This window comes from Polyodon spathula, chromosome 10 (assembly GCF_017654505.1).
Source record: "Polyodon spathula isolate WHYD16114869_AA chromosome 10, ASM1765450v1, whole genome shotgun sequence".
NCBI lineage: Eukaryota > Metazoa > Chordata > Actinopteri > Acipenseriformes > Polyodontidae > Polyodon > Polyodon spathula.
In genome coordinates, this window is record NC_054543.1 from 38,358,613 (window position 1) to 38,380,253 (window position 21,641).

The 21,641-nt window shown below is 34.7% G+C and overlaps 1 protein-coding gene across 4 annotated transcripts in view; it reads right to left on the reverse strand.

The window, feature by feature from the left end:
- Nucleotides 1–21,641, reverse strand: part of LOC121322267 (sodium-driven chloride bicarbonate exchanger-like) — a 48,735-nt gene that overhangs the window by 15,848 nt on the left and 11,246 nt on the right. For all 4 annotated transcript variants that reach the window (XM_041261972.1, XM_041261970.1, XM_041261969.1 and 1 more), the window contains 6 exons: nt 18,334–18,415; nt 15,564–15,710; nt 13,682–13,820; nt 13,373–13,533; nt 8,311–8,499; nt 3,267–3,355 (listed from right to left, as the gene is read on the reverse strand). In XM_041261972.1, coding sequence (XP_041117906.1) covers nt 3,267–3,355; nt 8,311–8,499; nt 13,373–13,533; nt 13,682–13,820; nt 15,564–15,710; nt 18,334–18,415 — 807 coding nt within the window. The remainder of the gene's footprint in view (nt 1–3,266; nt 3,356–8,310; nt 8,500–13,372; nt 13,534–13,681; nt 13,821–15,563; nt 15,711–18,333; nt 18,416–21,641) is intronic.

The window sequence follows — 21,641 nt, forward strand, 5'->3', positions numbered from 1 at the left end:
GTATTATGCATGTATTAAGAGGTGAACTGAAACCTGCACTACAACCTCACATTCTAGTAGGAATCTGGGACAAAGAAACAAGCAGCTCTTATTAAAGGCAGAGAACCAGGACTCATTAGTGGCTGGTATATGTTCACACAAACTGAAAACGCAAGGGAGATACCAAGATATAAATAAGTGCATTGTTGATTGGAGGGTAGAATTCAGGTAGGATTATACATTACTGTCCCTTCGGTTTTAAGTTTATTTTGTGTTGCTTAATAATTCCAAAGCAAAAAAGATGTAAGTTTATAGTTATGTAAAAAAAAAAATAAAAAAATCTCAAAACAGGAAATGCTAGAAAAAAGAAAAGCTCATCACATTCCTTTTTGCAGCATGCACCTCTTCTGAAGCTGGCCCCAGCTCTCCTAATCTAATTGGTATTCTGCTCTTGCCTCACTGAACTGCACTGCGTCAAAATTAATAGTTTCCCATATATGGCAGCCAGAATAGAATAGCACTGCCCTGGATGGCTTTGATAACAACACACTGACTGAGAGCTTAACGATAAGAGAATCCACTCTGCCTTCATTTGTTATATAGCAGCGTTTCAGGGTGATGAGATCCCAGAAACGTAGTATATACATAAAATTAAATAATTGTATAACCTACTCTTTAAAAATAAGAATTATCTGCATAATCAAAAATACACCAATAAAAATAACATATTGTGATCCTACAGCATATACACTAGAATGTATTTTGTATTATACAATATACTTGTATAGCAAGAGGTAACCATATATATATTACATTCTCCCCAGGCTGGATGAATCAGTTCTCATCCACTGTCTCCATTGATCATTGATTAGTATGGACACATGTTTCCTTGTTTTGCAGTTGTTTTTATGTATGGGTGTGACAGGGCGAGGAGCAAAGCCCTGCTGTTAAAGTATTGTGTTGTTTTTATTTTATGGTATTATTTAAAACAAATGTATTTGTTTATTTTTAGAACGGGATACCGCACACCCCAGTGCATTTGTATTTTGTATTATGATTTATTTATATGTATTTATATTTTGTTATTGTTTTGCAGCGTGGATGGGAAGCCCCACCCACACTAAAAACCTCATTCAGAAGGTGACCATCTCCCGAGTTAATGAACTGTTTAATTGTTGCTAATCGGGAGATGGTCACACGCATATAAGCCTGTAGCTCTCTGCACTCGGGGTGGGAGTACAGAGGAGGAGTACAAGAGAACGAGAGAACATGCGAGAATATTGAGTTTAAACAAAACCTATAGGAACAGTGAAGGCGATTACCCAGCCCGACCTGTAGTCAGTTTTGTTTGCAAGATTTGTGTGTGTCTGCCTTTTTTTGTTTTTGTTAAAATATTGTATTTATTTTTGCACTGCAGTTACATTGTTTGTTTCTGCTACTGCTTCTGTCACAATGGGATAAAGACATTGTCATCTGTTCACGATGAAATAATGTTAGGAATAGATTATTAAAAATGGGTGAGCAGTATATCATTAATTAATCACATGTTTGTGTATACGTAATTACAGCCACATGAACATTTTTGATATTTTATTTCTGTTTTCTCTCATGAGACAGTGAAGACCTCAAAACTTCACAGCCAAATGTACCCTAAATGGCACAAGGCCATGACTGCCATTTAGACACCCTCAGAAAGCTTGAAGAGAAAATAGTTACCACTTCAGCAAACCCACATCCAAAGACTTAGCAGAAACAAAACCTTAATCTGAAATTAATTCTGTTACAATGTAAGGCATTCATACTCTTTTCTAAAACCCCTGTAACTGGATGCAGATTACTCTGCCGTTTCAAACGGGCATACATTTTTAGAGACTATTGTTTTTTTGTTTCAAGGATTAATGTTCAAATATAACCTGCAGTGAAATAAATACATACGTGTGTGTGTGTGTGTGTGTGTGTGTGTGTGTGTGTGTGTGTGTGTGTGTGTGTGTGTGTGTGTGTGTGTGTGTGTGTGTGTGTGTGTGTGTAAAGTCACATTATCAAGCAGAAGATTCAGTAGAGTAGCTGGGAAAATAATGTACCTGTTATTATAATATCGCCTCACTTAACACTGCTGCAAGCTATCAGTATTGAAAATGGCATTCCATCTTCTCTCTACAACATGCATATTTCTTGCATAGCGTATTCACATGTATGGATGAATCTCCAATTTTAAAAAACTGTGTATTCAGGGAAGAGATCAGTATAATATATTTTAACAGAGAGCATTACAGCCTTCATTAAAGATTGTTTCGTGTTTTTGAATCACAACTGTAAGTACATTTTAAATTTGTTTCTGCTACTGTGACACACATCAGAACAACACCGAGAACAATTTAGTTTAGGCTTTAGACTACAGTATTCCAACTAGTGACAGCCTCTCAAAGGACTTCACATGGTTGATAATAAATGGATGCTTGAGCAGCAGTCAATAAGACAGTTGAACTCTTTTGAGTCTGCCAACACAAATAATCAATTGTACATAATTGCCAATCCTCCCCATAAAGGTTTGATTTAGTTTATTCATAAGACTGTTTTGTTCAGCATTTTTATGAACATGATTTCTACTGAAATTATATTTTACACTGATTACACATAACTGTAGTCTTAGCTACGGGTCACAATCCTTTATTACGATTAAATTAGCGGTCACGCTTTATTTTAAGGGACACTTTTTAGTTTGTTAACTGTTCACAAACATTGCTAACATTTAGCTTAGGGTTAATGGGTTAGGGTTAATAAAACCTGATTTAATTTGTTAAACATTACTACAGTAACAATCTGAAATGATTTCAAGCATATGATCAACTGAGTATTGATCATCCATAGGGCTCTGGTGTTTGATTGATCATCCATAGGGCTCTGGTTTTTGCAGTTTTAGCTGGCCTATTATATATTATTAACTAACAGTTAACAGAAAATAAATCATGTACATTAACATGTTTATTAGCTGTTTGTTAACAGTTAATAAACTAAAAAAAACAGCCCTTAAAATAAAGCATGACCAAATTAGCATATATGAGTCATCTCATGGTACTGTTATACTGAATCCTTGAATTCATATTTAACACAAATAGAGGTGTTTTGCATATAAAGGGAACTTCACAATCTAAAACAATATATAATACAATTAGCAGATTATTTTGACTTTACTTAGCTATTTCAAATAACGTGCAGTATGTTAAATGTATTGCTAGCTATTTTAGTGTGTACACTTTTTTCTCCATATGTGTCGATATGTTTCTCACCTTACTAAAATCAACAGCACTATTTTCCCGGCTTACATCGCCTCTGCCCTCCATATTGGCAGGTACAGATTGTGGAGAAACCATCTGACCTGTTTAAAAAAAAATGTTTTGAAGTTATTCTCAATGCAATGAATATATCAGGCACTGAAGTGAGGATAAACACTGTAGGCTGTGAATCTTAACACACCACAGCCTCATGAAAAAAGAAAAATCTTCAATATGACATTTACAGCTAGTTTGTCATGTTTATTTGTTTAGGGGGAAATCATTTTGAAAATGCTCTGAAAAGGATATTCTTAAAATATCAGTCCATTATTTACTGGACAAGATAACTACACTAGTTGAGTCAATATGTGGTGGTATTGCCAAGACTGACAACCCCCTTTTAAACAGCTATACTGGAATCACATACAGCATGTTTTAAAAGGGCTTCGGTTGACTTTAAAACGAAGTACAGCGCTCCCTGGTGGCTCCCCAGGGTGAGTTGGCTCCGAAGCGTAGTGTGAACCCAGCATTATCAAGATCTATTTGCTTGAATACTACGATACAAACATGAAATTAGTTTAAAGATGACAGCATGACATATCACACATGAGATAAAAACATATATAAACATGCCATACAGCTGGACTAATTTCATCATTTGATCAAAGCAGATAAAAGTGGCAGCTGTCACCAAATGTGTGGAATAGAAAAAACATACAAATTATTCATTCCAATTAGTAAAAAAAACTGTTTTGCAATCCAAACAGTGTTTTAAAAGCAATTCAAACTACCACTTGCAATTAGTGAAAAAGACTGTAATTGCAGTTCATCTAGGCTAAACATTTAAAGTATGTGCATAAAATATACAGGTCATTCTTCCAACAAAGGGCATTCTCAATTGCAGATTGCATTGTTGCCATGTCATTTTTAAACTCTCTTTGTGACGATAACATTTATTCAGAGCTAACTTTAGGGAAATTTGGTATCCATGCAAATATATATATATATATATATATATATATATATATATATATATATATATATATATATATATATATATTTGGTTGCTTTTTTTTTCAGCAAAAAACAAAAAAACTAATGAACATTTATGATAATATTTCCACAATATCAAATCTCAAAGTGTTCACACACACTTTAAATGTTATAGTATGACTGCTGTTTCCATTTTGTAAAACTAAATCAAGTGCTAAGAATTATGGGTAAAGAGTTTTCAATGATTAATCAGAAAGCAATTTTTATTTTTTGTTTAAATTAAATAAATATTTACAAAATGAGTCACGTATTAATGAAGCTGCTTTGTGGATGTGAAAGGATTGCATTTTAAGATCATAGTACATTAAAACAATAACGCTTTACTTTTTTTTTTTTCCTAAACATAATTTCTATTATAATCTATTCCAGTTTAATCCTTTTTTTTTTTTTTTTTTTTTTTTTTATCAACATCTGTACTTCTTTTGTTGGGATACTGTGTGCAAAAAAAGCTTTTCGTGGTATTCTAAAAGTCTATAATTTAAGATAAACAAACTGATAAACTACTGAAAAACTAAAACGTCTGTGCTGCAGGCAAAGTCTTGACTTAGTCACTGTCACCTGTTAGGCAAAAGAAAAAAAAAAGAAAGAGAAAAAGGTTTTATTTATTTTACTGGTCGCTCCACTTCTTTAGTTTATTAACTGTTACCAGCTATCTTACCAAATTATTAACCATTGTTTAATTTAGTGGTTAATTAACATATCTGTAAAGCTTTAAAGAGTACTGCTGTCTTTAAAATGCCTTTAATTCCGAAGGTACACAAGGAATTCCTAAAATCCCTTTGACAGTGACTCAAGTATCACGACGAAACCAAATCAAAACTGTTAGTAAATTTTAAGCACCGTTTCATTCACCTTATTGTAAAAATAAGAAAGTCACCATCATTTGTATTTGTGCGACACATATGTCTCTTCTACCTTAAAGGGTTAAATAAACTAAAACTAATTTCAGTGATACCATCAACTCTGAGTTGAGTAAAGTCAGTATATCAACCAAACATTTTAAGCACTAACAATGAGGCACACTGGTAAGCTGTTTATTTGCAGTGAATAACCTAAAAAGGTGACCAGTAAAATGAAATGGTACCATTTTGTTTTCAATATTTCCAGTGTGCAGAGAATGTAACAGTGCAGGCAAGTCTGCAGCATTGCAGTACTGTTACGTGTTGCTATTATGTGTGTTGCTATAAATTATTTCAAAAGATCTTGTGGAAAGCCAACTGAAAAAATGTTGTGTTTAAATGTATTTACTGAAATGACCCGTCTGCAATGTTTCTAGTTTGTATAAATGAAATGGTTAACAACATTTTATCATATTTGTAATTACATTTAATACAATGGCAATTTAAATGGATTTTGATTTTTTGCATGATAAAGACTTTTTTTTTTTTAAATAAAGTAAAATCATATTGGCATTGCGTTAATATTTTTTAGTCATGCTAAAGAACAGCATACAGGTAACGTCTTTTTATATGTAACAACTATTTGGATAGCATAGACCAAAATATGCTGGATTTTATATCCATGAACATCAGTAGCATTTTTTTAAATAAAAAATGTTGACATTGCAATTGTATTCAAGAGGTTTCTCTATTGGTATTTATAAATCTCCACTAGAAATCAGTAGATATTATTCTGCACCTATTTACATTAGTTATTTATTCTACACATGTGTTATGTATTCATATTCAAATGTATTCATTACATGGTTACCAATCTCTGGCTCTCCACTACTATGTTAGCGATCACGGCTCTGTAACTTACCAATTGGACAACAAGGTAATGGTGAGGGCCGATATCTGAAAGAATGCTCTTATGTTTAAAAAAGAAAAAAAAGAAAAAAATAATCTTAAATGGTTATTATGGGACTGATTTATCAAAGTGCAACAATCTTTTGAGACCTTACCTTAGGTTAAACTGCTACCTGTAAAGCAGCATGTTTTTCTTCCACAAAAATAACAGAAACCTTACTTTGCACAGAGGCCTCTATAAAACTGTCCCCAATCTTGTTTTGTTCTTTATTTTATTAAATATGTGTTTCTAAAATTGTCTTTTTTGATATACCATGCATATTTTTTTCCCTAAAATATTCTGATAAAGAAAAAGGTCACTATCATGTTAATGTGATTTGTGTGCAAATTGTTTTAATGTTGCCAGTAGCTTACTGTAAGTGCTCTGAGATTTTTTACAGGTTAACATTAAAATTATTGGCTACAAAAATGATACGTTCCCAACCATTTGAAAACTGTAATCCAAGAGTATGATTAATACTGTTTCAAAACATGATTGAAATGGAACGCTGAACTATTTTCATAGAAAAAATATCAACAAACTATTGAGAAGGTGTTAACATGTTCACCATAAAAAAAACTGTTTATGGAAGAAACTGGCTTCATCTTATAACTGGTTTTGATTTTTTTTTTTTTTGATGGTAGTATACAGTAACCTATTTATTAAAAAAATAATAATAAATACAAGACTGGCCAGGTGTCTAACCTTTTCAGCAAGTTTTTTAGGGATTTGGTATCCATGCAATATATATATATATATATATATATATATATATATATATATATATATATATATATATATATATATATATATATTTTTTTTTTTTTTTTTTTTTAATCATGCAGTCAAAATTGAAGATACCGGCTTAAATGGTCATTATAACAACAATAGTTGTTTAAGATACTGCCCTAAATGTCTATTTAAAGATACTGTTGACCAGGGGTTAAGACACAACATGGTCCACACCGATTTTGTACAGTATGGCTATACAATACAAATTTATGCTGGCAAATACGAATGTGTGTGTGTGTGTGTGTGTGTGTGTGTATGTGTGTATATATATATATATATATATATATATATATATATATATATATATATAATGTATGTCACATAATTAATTTGTCTACCTATATATATATATATATATGTCACAGAATGAATTTGTCTACCTGTGGTTATGCAGCATCTAAATTCCAGACTTTGCCTGACTGGATTCATGACTTTGCATGTACAGCCCAGTGACTGAACGTAGATATCAACTCACATCCTTAAATTCTTTTGGTCTGAGTAATCCGTGGTAATCTGCTGCCTAAAACAGAGCATATAAAATGCAAAGCCTAGCACTGGTTTGATTCATGCACTAGCTGAATGTGATTGAAGGGTTTAAAAGACAGCCACTAACTCACTGTAAATGCCTGGCAAGTTTGAAATGTAATTTTAGAATACCACCTCAATAAACTATGTTTTTTGAAAGTTATAAGGAGCATGTCTTTAAAGTTGCCTGTGTCCGGGTAGTCTTCCACTTCTGAAGGTTGAATGTCTGGGATTTCCTCATTGATTGGGTCGAGTTTATTTGTCTGGTGTCTGTGTTGCAGTTTAGCAGAGGGGAGATGAGCAGGGGATGATAACTGGTGTGAAGAAGGGATGGTGATACACTGAGAACAACACATAGGCCACGGAGAGCAGGTATTAACCTGCCTGTCTCTTCTACAACCAGCTTTAAATGAGCCCATTTGGGAGGATAAAAGGGCAGTACACAGAGATGAGCCTAATCGAGACAGACACCAAGAAAAGAGACAGAGCAGCAGTCTGAAATAGGTCAAACATGGACAATGCAGTGAAAATGAAATATACAGTCAATGCAAGAAACACTGAAAGTCATTTTTAATTAATGCATGATACATTTTTGTTGCAGGAATGCTTAAACAGTGGTAAACACCACATAAAGTTTCTTTACTACAATCAGACTTTTTTTTTTTCTCCAAAAAAGATGCTGTCACAAAATGTTATGAAGAGCTAAACAGCTTACTAGTTACTAGTCCTCAGAGTTCTAAATTCCACAGGAAAAACTTATGTTTAACAGTATCAGTCTCCTCAATACCTGTTGTAAAGTATGTTTCCTATTGCTGCCTCTCACCTACTTTTGACTGAACATGAATACTAGTAAATCTGGAACTACAATTACTAACAAATGTATGTAAATAACCAATCTCACCATTTTTATCCATGGAATGGGGCTCAGATTGTTTTTTGCCAATATCTGCAAATGATCGGACAATGGGGATCCTGTTGCTGAGTTTCTTGTGGTTCTGGTGGTGATGTTGCTTTAAAAGAGCTTCACGCACCTTCTTCCGGACCTCCTCATCCAACTGTCCCACGGCCTCTTGCTGATCTAGGATCATATCTGGAAAAACATGAGTTTTTAAACTAAATTATTTGCTTGTGCCCAACCTAGATCCTAAAACTCCAGGAATAAATTATAGAAATATAAAGGTGAATTGAGAAACATTTTTCATGATTACACTGCAATAACTTGTTTAGTAACTCTGAAACAATGGATAAAACTAAAGAATTACCATTTACTCTTTCACTAACAGTACAACAAAGTACTATTGTATCAGTTTCTAATTACTAATACTCTACTACTGTGAAATCATGGAATTACTCAGCCAAAAAACTTGCCTGAATTAGTACCAGAATTACCTGAAGAGGAGGACATCGTAAAATACTTACCCAAAGACTGTTTGTATGCTCACATTATATACTAAACAAACTTCTGAACTACACACAGAATAAACCTTGAGAAAATCTTCAAGTACATTACTTACAGTGGAAATGAATGGTGGAACACATCACAAAGTACTTGTCTAGAATGTCTAAGCGCTCAGGAGTACACTACTAAAAGAAGAGTTGCACTGACTGTTTCTCTGTATGAATGAAAGACATCACAGGCAATGGACAGTAGGACTATATAGTCCAATCTGCAAAGCTGATTCCGAGAAGCAGATATACATTACAGATATGGAATAAACTATAAAGCAGAGAAAATATAACTACCGTTACAGTTCACCTTTTACTTTAACAGGTGGGTAAAGACTGGTCTTCATCTCTTCTAACAAGAAATCCTAACTAGCACTAATACAGTGCAGACGAAGTATCCCAAGAACACCCACCTCCATTTTGGACTCTGGTGTATTTAATATTTACACCTATTTTAAACACAACTATTAATGCAAAATACACCTTATATGCATCTTATCTAGCCACTTTAGAAATAATGATATTCTGCTTTGTCATTAATATTAGTAAATTACAAGAACAAGCTGGTTACAGTCAATCAGTTTCAATAAGTTTTCCCATCTTTTATACAGTATTACAACTACTGATAGAAATCTTACAGTTTTTTATCTTAACTGTATAGATTATATTTTGGAAATAGTGGTGCTTTAAAGTCCCAATGACACCCTCTGAACCATTTCAAGAAACACAATGCATGACTAACAAGCATTCCCAAACAAGATTTAAAATTGTTGGCAGTGATACAGTTTTTTAATAAAATATGAATTTTAATGTGATGTCGCAACTTCCTCTCTCGGTTCTGAAGCAGCCTCAGGATAGCGGTAGTGACATCACAGGTGGACATGGTGACATTCACAAAGACAGGCCACTTTTTAATAACAAAATGCCTGGTATTTGTGTTGTAGCTGGTTGCTCCAATCAGTAGGGTTGCCACCTGGCCCCATAATTCCGGAACACTGTGAGACAGAACAGGATTTTGAAGTTGCCTTTAAAATAAAGGAAATCAACATGTGAATTGAGCCCTAGACCTTTGCTAAATTGATTCTGGTGATTAATTTTCTTGAGGCAGCATGTCAATACAGTAATAGCTTTTAACAAATGAAATACATACATAAGTACATCATCAATATTTATTTATTTTATTAATAGTTTTAAAAATATATATTTTCAAGTTTCTTTATAGTTTCTAATAGTATATCACCTTCTCCCACTAAAATCATTAATACTGAGCAGCTGTTCACTATTCCTGGCACCAGACAGCATGAACACTGGATCAGTGTTGTTATTTAATTGCGAGAGTCAATATAAATTAGGGCTATATATTACTAATTAATAGGATATAAATAGCATCTTTTAAATATTGAGAAGTGAAATATCATTTTGTACAAAATAAAAATAAATATCTTGAATAAACCTACACACGTTGTTTTTTTATTTTGTAAGATTTGTATTATCACAATGATTCGGATAATTAAGAAGCAGTATCAATTAAGCAAGTGCTTAGTGCTCAGTTCACATGTTTATTGCTTTCAGTTTAAGGGCAACTTAAAAACCATGTCCCATCCCAAAGTGTTCTGGAATTATGGGGCCAGGTGGCAACCCTACCAATCAGGCAAACAAGCAAAAGAATACTGTTATTCACCGTTTTCCGAAAGACACAAAAATGCAGCGCATATGGTAGAAAAAAAAGTTCAAAACACCCCAAGCGAAGTGTTATTATGTGTCAAACTGGCAGTACACCTACATATGCAGTGTGCATTTCACACCAGATAGTTTTGAAGAAAGACCAATGATGATGGCAGAGATGGGCCTGGATGTAAAAAGGCGGCATATTTTAAAACCAACCAGGGTTCCAACCATTCGGAAGCAACAGCAAGCTGCTGGCGCTGACGTGGGTTCCCAAGCGAATTGACCAAGAAACAGGTTTGAGAAACGGGTAAGTCTCGGGTAAGTTTTGCATTAAACACTACCGGTGCGGCAGTTTCAGTTTCTAAACCGGTTACTAAGCAACCTGGCTCAGAGATTTTAATACGTCAATCCCACAATAAACTGTCAGTGAAATACAGTATTAAGAACCATTAATTAATAAAAAAAAATAAATAAATAAATAAATACATGGTATTGAAATAATATTTCATAAACGTTCAGGGAGTATCCATCTTTTATTTATTTATTAAAAATCATAGTATTATACCCCTTCAACTTAGCATCGTAGAAGAACCTCCAAAATAGTAGCAAATCATAGATGTTGGCATCTCTGCATTATGATTAAGGGTAATATTCATAAAAACCAAAAATGTGCACATCTTTAATATACTGTACATATGTATATAGAGAGAGATATGTAAAATAAATGCCAGTAGCAATCCACAGCGTTCGGTTAGTCTGCTAGTATCAGTAACTCATGTATCAATATTGTTAACTAAAGGACTGGTGTAACTATACAATTATGTGTAATATAAAATACTTTAAGTATCAATCTATGTTAAACGTAAAGGTTTTTATTAAACATTTAGTGTTGCCAAGACACAGATTCTACGCGAACATCTGCTGTCCCTCTGGTCCATCCACATTGGCGTTGGAGTCTCTCTCCGAGTTTGACTCTTCTGATTCAGAGGCATACGGCTTGAATTGATAAGGGAGACAATCCCCGTTTTCTCTCTCTACGTCAGATCCATCACTACATGATTCACATTCACAAGAGGTGTCTGAAACTGATACAATTAGGATACTCTCACTTTCACGTTGCTGTCAGTCATACTGGCAGATGCAAGGAACCTGCGTGTATCTCCCTCTGTGAGGTAAGTCTCCTGGCTCCGAACCAAGAAATGGAGATCGCACTCTGTGTATTTCTGGGTATTACTTGATTACTTGTTGCGTGTTTAAACATCAGTTGGTACAAATAATGTGATTACATGATCAAGTGAGTCCTGTTAATATTGTTTTATATGTTTTCATATTTTTTCAAATTCCATGTCATAGGCTCTTTAAAGGTGTGCTAAAAAAAAGTGAAAAAAAAATCCAGTCTTAAACAGCTCACAATAACCTTATTGCGGCTCAAGCACAGCAACCTCATTCTGCCAGTGGAAGAAGTGCTTAACAAGTCTGTCCTGCAACAATGTTTATTTGTCGAGTGACTGGGAATAATGCAGGGCTATGGTCCTCAGCTGTTATTAAGGCATTGCTGTGGCTGGATTTCAATGATTATACTGACTGCTAGAACATGGCAGCTCAATGGCAGTGATCCAATCAGACCTATTCTTTTCTATCTACCTTACAATGGTGTACTGTACTTGTGCAGCACAGCCAGGCAGTCTTCGGAAAAGAACTAACCTTTCCCTAAGCTCTAGCAAACAGTTACAACCCAGTTTTGCAATTCAGGAGTGTAGTTATTATCCTACATTGTGAACATTAGATCAAAGGCCTGTGTTGCTTTGAGTGCAAACCCATTATGGTCTTTGCCAGGACCAAAATGCAACCTTGATTCAGATCTTAATGCATTTTGAAACTACAAACAGTATTTAGTCTTTAGAACATTTTCAAGGACAATGTTCCGGAGCGAAAACAAAAGAGAAACACGCTCTATCACAAAGGTCGTAGATCATTGTTTAACAGAAGGACATTAGCCTAAAGGTTGTCTTTTTAATAATGGTTGTTTGTGAATAACACTGTCAATGTAGAATAACAAATTGCTATGAAAAGCTACAGTAAGAGTTCGTTCTGAGACCACTGCTGGAACTATGTTTGTGTTTGGTAATGAATAGGTACACATGATTTACAAGGACACAATGTGTTACTAGCGAGTTGCTAAAGTTTATTTTAAAGCTTGCTTTCGTTTAGTTAAAGAAGAGAAGTGAAAGTGCTTGTTAATATTTTTTAAATGCATTTAATTTTTTGAATAAATGCGAACATACCGGCAAACTGGTGTAGCTCTGGGCACAGCCAACTTGTGGAGTGTGTGCGTTGACGTCAGGCTTTATTATAGCCGTGAGCGTGCGTAATAATTAGAGAAAATATCTCCTGATAAAGGAAGGGTTTAAGTACATGTGTAGAGCTCGTTTTAGGGGACTTGATTTGAGACTCCAGTGAGGCTGGAGTGACTGAGTAGATGTGTACTCGGAAAATAATATCTGTGTTAAATACAGACTTGCAGATTTGTTTTGTTAAATTATTAGTGTTTTGTACTGCCAATTTTCACTTGTGACCTCAATAAAAACTAATTTTTGGCATTTTTCTGACTGTTTCCTGCCACCTATAATAGCCACTTGACCACAATATTTTACAGACACATTATATAACAATGATACATGTGAAAAAAAGTAGCTGCAGCATTTTTGTATGTATAGTCATTCTGTAGTCAATTCAAATAGGTTAATATTAAGCCCCATCATTTAAAAAAACATGTTCTGATGGTTCCATAGGGTCCATCCCTTTTAATTAATGTTTGTTAGAGTGCTCGATGAATTCAATCATCGTACCTGCTATTTCTTCAAGCGAGTTAGCTCTCATGTCAAGCAGAACTGTTCCGTTGAGGATGCAGCTTCTCAGTTCAAACAAACTGTGAAGTGATAGGGTGGCAACATAAGGCTTACTCCACCGCTCTCCTCCATCCTCCACATCCTCCTCAAACTTGAGCCACCTGCACAGAGAGAATGGTTACAGTTTGTGTATTATTTCATGCATCGCGTACTGTTCACATCAGTGTAACATGGCTTCCTCTAGCTAGGGAATGCTGGGGCCCTGGTTTCCACCTCAGGTTTCTTTTAAATATAAAAAATGAATCTTACCTTGCTGTCTCTCTCCATTCGGCATCTTCTCCGTCATGCATACAGATCTCATCGAGCTCAGTGAAAAGGTCATGGGGAATGTGCTCTTCGTCGTCATCTTCAGTTCCCAGAATGAACTGCACGCGCTGAGATGGAGTATCTTAATGGGAGAAGATACCAAGACCACAACAAGGACTCAGGGACTCGACTCAGTTTGAACAAAGGGAGGTTCTCAATATTCATTTAACCAGTTTAAACTTTGAAGTATAAGCAGAACACTTGAAACAGGTACATTATTAGCAATTCTAAATAAAATGCATGTTTAATAATCAGATCATCAACTTCTCCCTTCATGGATTTGATTTCCATTTCAACGTTTTTTTTATCCATTTGAAGAAAGAAATGTTTATTTTGAATAACCAATTTATTGTATCATTAATTCAACCGTTTTTTGTACCAAGGTTATGAAAACCTCTATCTCTAACAGTGGTCAACTGCTAGATAACAGCAACCACAGTGCATGCACAGTTCAGTGTAGAACAGGAATCATCGAATGGAGGATGCTCATAATAAGAGTGGATTATATAAACTGATGCTTTGTAAGGTACACTGTTTTCATGTTAGAACAAATTGCTCACATCTGTTCTTTTTCAAAAGGTCAATATCTTCATTTGAAGTAACTGCCATTTGGCCTGGTGCAATTATATAACTTTTCCACATAACAAGTGCACAGCAAACTTTGGCAGGGTCTTTTTCATTGATCGAAACAGCGGCTGATCAAAATTTTGCTGTGTCTAAACCTGCTTTTTCATGGACCATTTTTTTTCACTCTATATTTATAGTGTTTAGCACTGTTTTTAATTAGGTCTAAAAAGCAACCATGAGGAAATTATTATAAGCTTGAAGAGTGACAGTATTAAATATAAACCACAATTTTAATCATTACAATAGACCCCCAAGGACTCATAATATATCATGGCATGAGATGGTGTCCTTTTTAGTTGTGAGAACAGCAAGCTTGTTAGTGGTCATTATTTATTTAATAGACCTGGAGGTAAGCCAATCCTATTACTATCATATTACCAGAGGAATGCTGGAGTGAAGCATGTCACAGTTCCAAACAATCGTTTCTATGTATAGTACTCTATCACACTTGTTTGGCAGCATTTACTTGGGTTAGATACTAAAACACAAACATTGGGGTGTATTTTAATGATCTAAAGTGTGGTGCATCGCAATAATGCCACCCTTTTGGGGTGATTCACAAATACAGTGGAGAACTGTCTGCAAAAGAGCAGGTTAATGTAATTATATTCTATACATACTACCTAAATAATGTATGATCAACAGATGCTGAAATCGCATGACTGCCATTAACTTCATTCACATTTTCAAAACGTAATGACTGCACATCCTTTAGGCTTTGAGAACAGGGTATTAGTCCAGCAGTGAAAAATAAACTACAAACCCTATTAAGAAATGGTTAAGAAAGGTTGATTTATTGCCAATGTTTAGTTAATGAAAACAGGTTAAAATGAACTCTTTAAATACTCAAGTTCAAGTTTTATTGGCATTTAATGCTTTAAATTAAACATATTGACACAGTACTTTGGGCTTCTACCAAAATCCACAGTATATATATAAAAAAAAAGTTGTACTTGTCTTTTCCCACTGGATCATCAATGTACATTATCTTGTGTAAGATCATTTCAGGAATGGATGGCAACCAGATACTACTGACTACCTACTTCAAATTCCTTTTCCATTGTAACTTTTTTATGCAAGCTCAACTCATGTTAAATTCGAAAATTGAGCAAGGAATGCTTAAACAATGAAATGTCACATTAACATTCAACTACAAGTATATTCGAGTATATTTCGGAATAATGTCAGTGTTTCTTACCATAGTTTGGAGACTCTCTTCCATCTTCTACACCTGAATCCCTTTCCTTGTCTCTCTTCCTGTGTTTATGTCCACGATGCCTGTGTCTCCTGTGGTTTTTTTTTCCTCCGAGGGGTACATGCACACCGATATACAATGTCCGGTGGCCTGGAAAAGAATTGTTTGGGTCAATTAGTAGCAGACAAGTCTGGTACTCCTGTTCAAATCCCCACCAAGAATTACCCATTCAACTGTATAGTTAATTAAAATAGCACAGGAAATGCACCAGCCTCATCTCTCCTAGAATACTGCACAGTTCCAACTATGCATATCATGGAAGTTTAATTTGAGATTGCATAAACTGGACAGGGGAGTTGTTTTTACTTTTATTTTATTATTTGAAGTGCTATTGATTTATATGAGAACATATGAATTTACAATTACATTTCGGTATTGTACATAGAGTGGCCACTATGTTTAAAACTGTAAAAAAAAAAAAAAAAAAAGGTTTCAGATAGCAAGGTTTCGAATCACTTCTGCGCAAGCAGTCTGTACAGAATACAAGCAGACTAAGGAAAGACGGAATCCTACATGCAGTAGATAACATAACTGCATCCAATCAATTCTAAGATCGCATATCCTGTATACGCAGGGAAGGAGAGATGCGAAGACTCGGTTATGATTTAAACAAATACTGTTTTAAGCAAATGTGTGTGATATATGAAATTGAAGATCCTTTAAACACAATGCAGTTCAGCAAAAAGAGTCATCTGAAATCAAATTAAAAAAAAAAAAAACTGCTATTATTTAACTGTGATTATATTTGGCTATTTTTTCAATACAAGATTTGAAATGAAGCTTGTGAGAGCGTATTTAGCTAGAAGCAGAGTTGAAAACATCTGTTGCAGTACCACCATGCAGAATCTCAGGGCTTTGGAGGCATTTAGATTTGCCTGTGTTCTGATGCTCCTGATGCCAGCAGTCCTTTGGGGATTGAACAATACAGACTGCAGAGAATGCAAGACAAGTGTAAGGGCTTGCTATTGTTGATATAGCAAAAAGTATTTCCTGAATATCTACCCAATAATACAGAAGTCCACCCTACTACTTTTATATAATATTAGAATATATTATATTGTGCCGCTAATATATTTTTCATAAACACTTTAGGTAAAACTATAGTTTTATAGTTGTGGTTTGATAACCACAGCAAATCATAATATTTGTATATTGTTTTAAAGTGCTACCTCGGTGAATAAAAATGCTTTCTCATTGGGCGCACATGCAGTCCAAAAAAATAGAATCTTGAATCACACGGGAAGTTCATGCAGCATGTGAGCTAGCACAGTCTGGAATCATCTGTCACAACACATCAAAGGAATACCACACTGAGGAGCAAGCTCTGTGGAGGAAGAGGTGCACTGCTAGGAAAATGGCTGGCATGATGGCTGTGGGCAAAATGCAGTGGCTCAAAGTCACCCAGTTGAAGCTTGAAATTTTAAAAGCGCTTAGAGACCTAACCTCAATACCTTGCATGCCCTGCCTTAGAAACCAAAATATATCCATTCGTGTTACCAACTGCTGATTAACAGTGGATGCTTTCTGCTTTTGAGAATGCCAAAGATTTCTGAGGTTATTTTTTTCACGTCAAATGAGGATACCAGGAATCCAAATGAATGAGGAAAAAGGCATTTGTGACTCATGCCAATCATTAGGGGTGAAGCTGAAGGGGTGTTGGATCTGCTAACACTATCCAAAATGAACAGTAGTTATTAACTGCACCAAATACAGAATTAGGCTGTCAGCAGCAATGCCTTATCTTCAGCAATAATTCCAGTACACGTTCAGCTTTATGTTTTACAAAACGTCCAAGCCACCTTTGAGTGGGTGCACTCTCCTTGTAATCTTTCAGAAACATTTCAATACATTTTCATACATATTTAAATATGTAAATGACAATGTGTTCAAAAAAGAAGTCAAAACACACAGCCTTCCATAATGTGAACTTCTAGAAGAAAGGTCCACTTGAAAGTTCCAAGTACCATTGACCTGATATTACCCAGTCCTAAGCAAAGTTGTACTAAAAATAAGATGTTACATGTATTTACTCAACAAATGCAAGCATGTAAGTTTCCAACTCTGCCTATTATATATTTTTATTTAAATGCCCAAGAGTGCAGTTGACAGGCTTAATCCCTTGTATCAAATATTTACAGTTTGTGCCTCCTTTCCCTCACTATCAACTGTTTTTGGTACATTTCCCCATTTAGCAACAGCCTATATTTTTGATTAATTAATCTAAATGTAAAGATAGATACTTACGGCTGGCATTTTCTGTCCCTTTTATAGGACTTGAGGGTAATGTCCATTTTAACTAATGCTATCTGCTGTGTTTTCTGACATTTTGCATACACAGTCAGGATGACTATTTTACATGTTATTTTAACACAGGATACTTTTGCAAATGTCATAATTTGGTTTTCACATCTATATGGAGTATATGTATGTATTTATTTGAAATTGATGCTATGGTTAAAATATAGTTGTGAACCCACACATGCAAGTGACTGTATAAAATAAACACATTATTGAAAACACAATCTTTACATAAATCTTACATGCAAAATAGTCAATAGGAATCCCACTAAATGCAGGTTTGCATTTGCTAAGCATTCATACTGAACATCACACTATGTTGTTTGCCTGTACACATTCTTAACCCATTCAGTATGCAAGGCTAATGAAACATGTAACAATCAGCCTTTGACGCTACACTAAGGTAGGCATTTACCTTCCAAGTCCTCCTTTTCAAAGTGAGTCTTCAGAATGGAACGAGTCCCACCTCTGTCAACGACCGCTTCCTCATCATTTCTCTGCAAAACAATATAGGTTTCATTTCAATTCATCAGATCATTTTGGGTAAAAACTGCATGATTTTAAACGTTTAGGGAATTAAGTTGATTTAGTACAGGTCTGTGAGTGGTCCTAAAAACCAATAAAATTGTAACAAATACTTCTAAGGCACACAATTCCCACTGTTTAGAGTGCTTTAAGTTATCAATAGTTTAGAGAGAGATTATAATAAACCTAATAAGCTATGTAAATGTAGGCTACTTAAAGATAAGAACTAAGTCTAAGCCTTCTTGTTTTTCAAGTTTCCACCGTTTTCTCATGAGGAAACACATCCAACCTGATCTGATAATGGATGCCTTTGTATTGTCCCAAACCAGCACAGGGCAGTTCTTTTAATGTTTGCATGCCTGTGGCTGCTATTTTATTCCATGAAACTGTTCTCTAAGGATCTTTACTAAAGGGTTGATTTGAAATAACAAGTCGTCAATTCATAATGAATTCTACCTCGATACCACAGGAATACCACCTGAATATCTTATGCACTTCCTCTGAGTTCTTAGGTAATTCATCGTGAATTCAGCCCTGTTACTTCATTTGGATTTCATTACCTGTATTCATTCCATGTTCCTTTGTAACAAATTATGTTGATCGCATGTATAGGCATGCATTCATGCATGAACTAAGTCTCCTCACAATTCCCTGGTGGGAGTATGAATGCATGTCTAAGACATGTCATCAACATCATTTATTACTGATTATTTAATATACTTTTTCATTACTGGGGAATCCACCTGTATTGCCTGTTCCACTTTTTTAAGGGAAACCTATAGATAGGTGGTGGATGCATTCCAGTGTGATTCCACAGTTCAGCATGTTTTATTCAAGTGGGGTATAGGTTGATTGATTCAACATTCAGGACTAGTCTGTATTATTTCTCTAATATGCCATATATAGCAGGAATAAATGCAGTACACTCAAAAAAAAAAAAAAAAGTAACTGTTTCCTAAGTAACAGTAAAAGTAATTTGCACTGAGGGAACAGTGATGGCATGTTTCTGTTGCAGATGTAACAACGCTTCCATTAAACTGTGCCACACCTCAGTGGGGTCATGTGTGTAACCTCATAGCTTTCCAATCCCTGTGCTAGTTCAATTAAACATACATTGTAAGAAAACCAGCTTAAGGAAGAGTGTATATGTTCCCTGAGCTCTTATTAAATGTGTTAAGCATCTAAATGTGTTGATACAGGCTGAAAAGTTCTGAAATATTTAACTTCTTTCAACAAGCTTACTCATATGAAAAACAACAATGGCATTTTGCCAACATATACAATAATCTTTCTTTTTTAGTCTCAGCAGTTTACTTCTATGACCTTCAGCCTGCATATTTTAATATAATGTATGTTGTATGTATGTGGTTCATTTGTTAATTCTATTGAAATAGCACCATATTGAAACAATAAACTCAGATTTTATTCTTACAGTTTTTTCAGTAAGAGACATGAACAATGCATAAAATGTTATACTGAGGCAGTCATACAACTAATCTCTAAAAATCACAAGTAATGCTCCATTTAAAATTAGAAGAATATTAACGGTGGCTGAACTCTAGTTGAACATCAATTTTAACTATGAAGACACAGAACCTCCACTGAGAATAAAAGTCATGCCTTACACAGTAGAGAGAAACTAAAGAAAATATGGTGACAGGTGAAAATCCCATTGAATCCTAGATTAAATTTAGTTAAATACTGTCAGATGTAGCACAATGTCCACCTCATGCAAACACACAATTTGATACAGAAAGGACCTTAATTAAAATCCTGCCTGCATCAAGCAGTGATGACAGCAAGAAATATTGTACAAATATATCTGTGCTTTATTTTTTGCTAAACTGAAGCTTCTAATTTTACAACAGCTATACGATGCATAGAAATATAACATGAAAAAAATGAACATACCAAAAGGTTATGTTTTAAAGACTGCAATGTTTTTATTATATGGGGAGTCGTGAGGATACCAGGCTGTTACAGTATAAAAAAAAAATGGTGCATAAAAACTGAAATGGATTTACTGGAATGGCATTCCAACAGGATTTATACAATGCTGTAACAACAACAGACACATTTGTTTTAAAAAATCCAGGCGTTTGTTCCAGGCCAGATCCTAATATAGTTGATTACTTCAATTTACCTACTAAACCTGGTGTGGAATTGACATGATTTCTACTTGTGATGGTGCATTATTCAGGTAGTGTGTATAGGACAGGGCTGCACGCAAAGTCCTTGCTCCCCCTTTACTCTAAATTACTTACCTGAACCAACTGAACCTCTAAGGTCTTAATCAGCATTATTAAATTATATAAAACCTGGAGGATTGGATTTCGAATGTGCTTTTTATCCCCATACGCAGAGTACCATAACGATCACAATACTGTAGCTGAAGGAGCCTTGCATAAGCAGTTAATGAAATACATGTAGAATCAAAAATCCATTGCAGGTAATCCACAGTGTAAAATGCTTTTGGGAGCTGCACAGAACATTTGATGAATTCACGTTTCATCCATATAGTTGTGTAATGTTCTGTATAGGGTTTTGTTTTGAAATCCTCCTAGTCTATGCATTAAATAGCTAGGGTTGTTTTTTATTTTGTTTTTTGCTGTCCAAAAGGAAAGAGGCTCCACTTGTGATTGCTTCTCAGAACTATGTGATGCAACATAATCTGAAATCTTCTTGTAAACCCATTACCGATATTACCAGCTGTGCAAGACCAAATTGGACACATATTTAAATATACCTAATACCCACCTTTTAATATTAATTGGGTCATGTGGATTTTGAAGGATAATTTATCTCCCTAAAAAAAAAAACTACATGTAAACTCAAGTTGCAGAAAAAAAAGATGTATTTTTATTCTTGCATGTAAACCGAGTCAATTATACCACTTCTTTAATGAAATCCTCCCAAACCAACACAAAACACAGAGCTTTTCAGCAAAACAAACTAAAAGATACTGCTTCAAGGGTGAGGGCACACTTATTCTTCAGCCAGAAACGTCTCTGCCCAATTTCATGTTCTGTTAACTTACCTTAAAAGTAACCTGTGATTGTAAGCTTTATGGATTGCACCATTTATAAAAAAAATGTTCAAAGGCATCATGTTGCAGCATGTATAATTCAGCAGAGCAGCTTACAGTAACAGTGACTTTAAACTATCTGATTTCCCTTTAAAGGAAAACACATACCACTG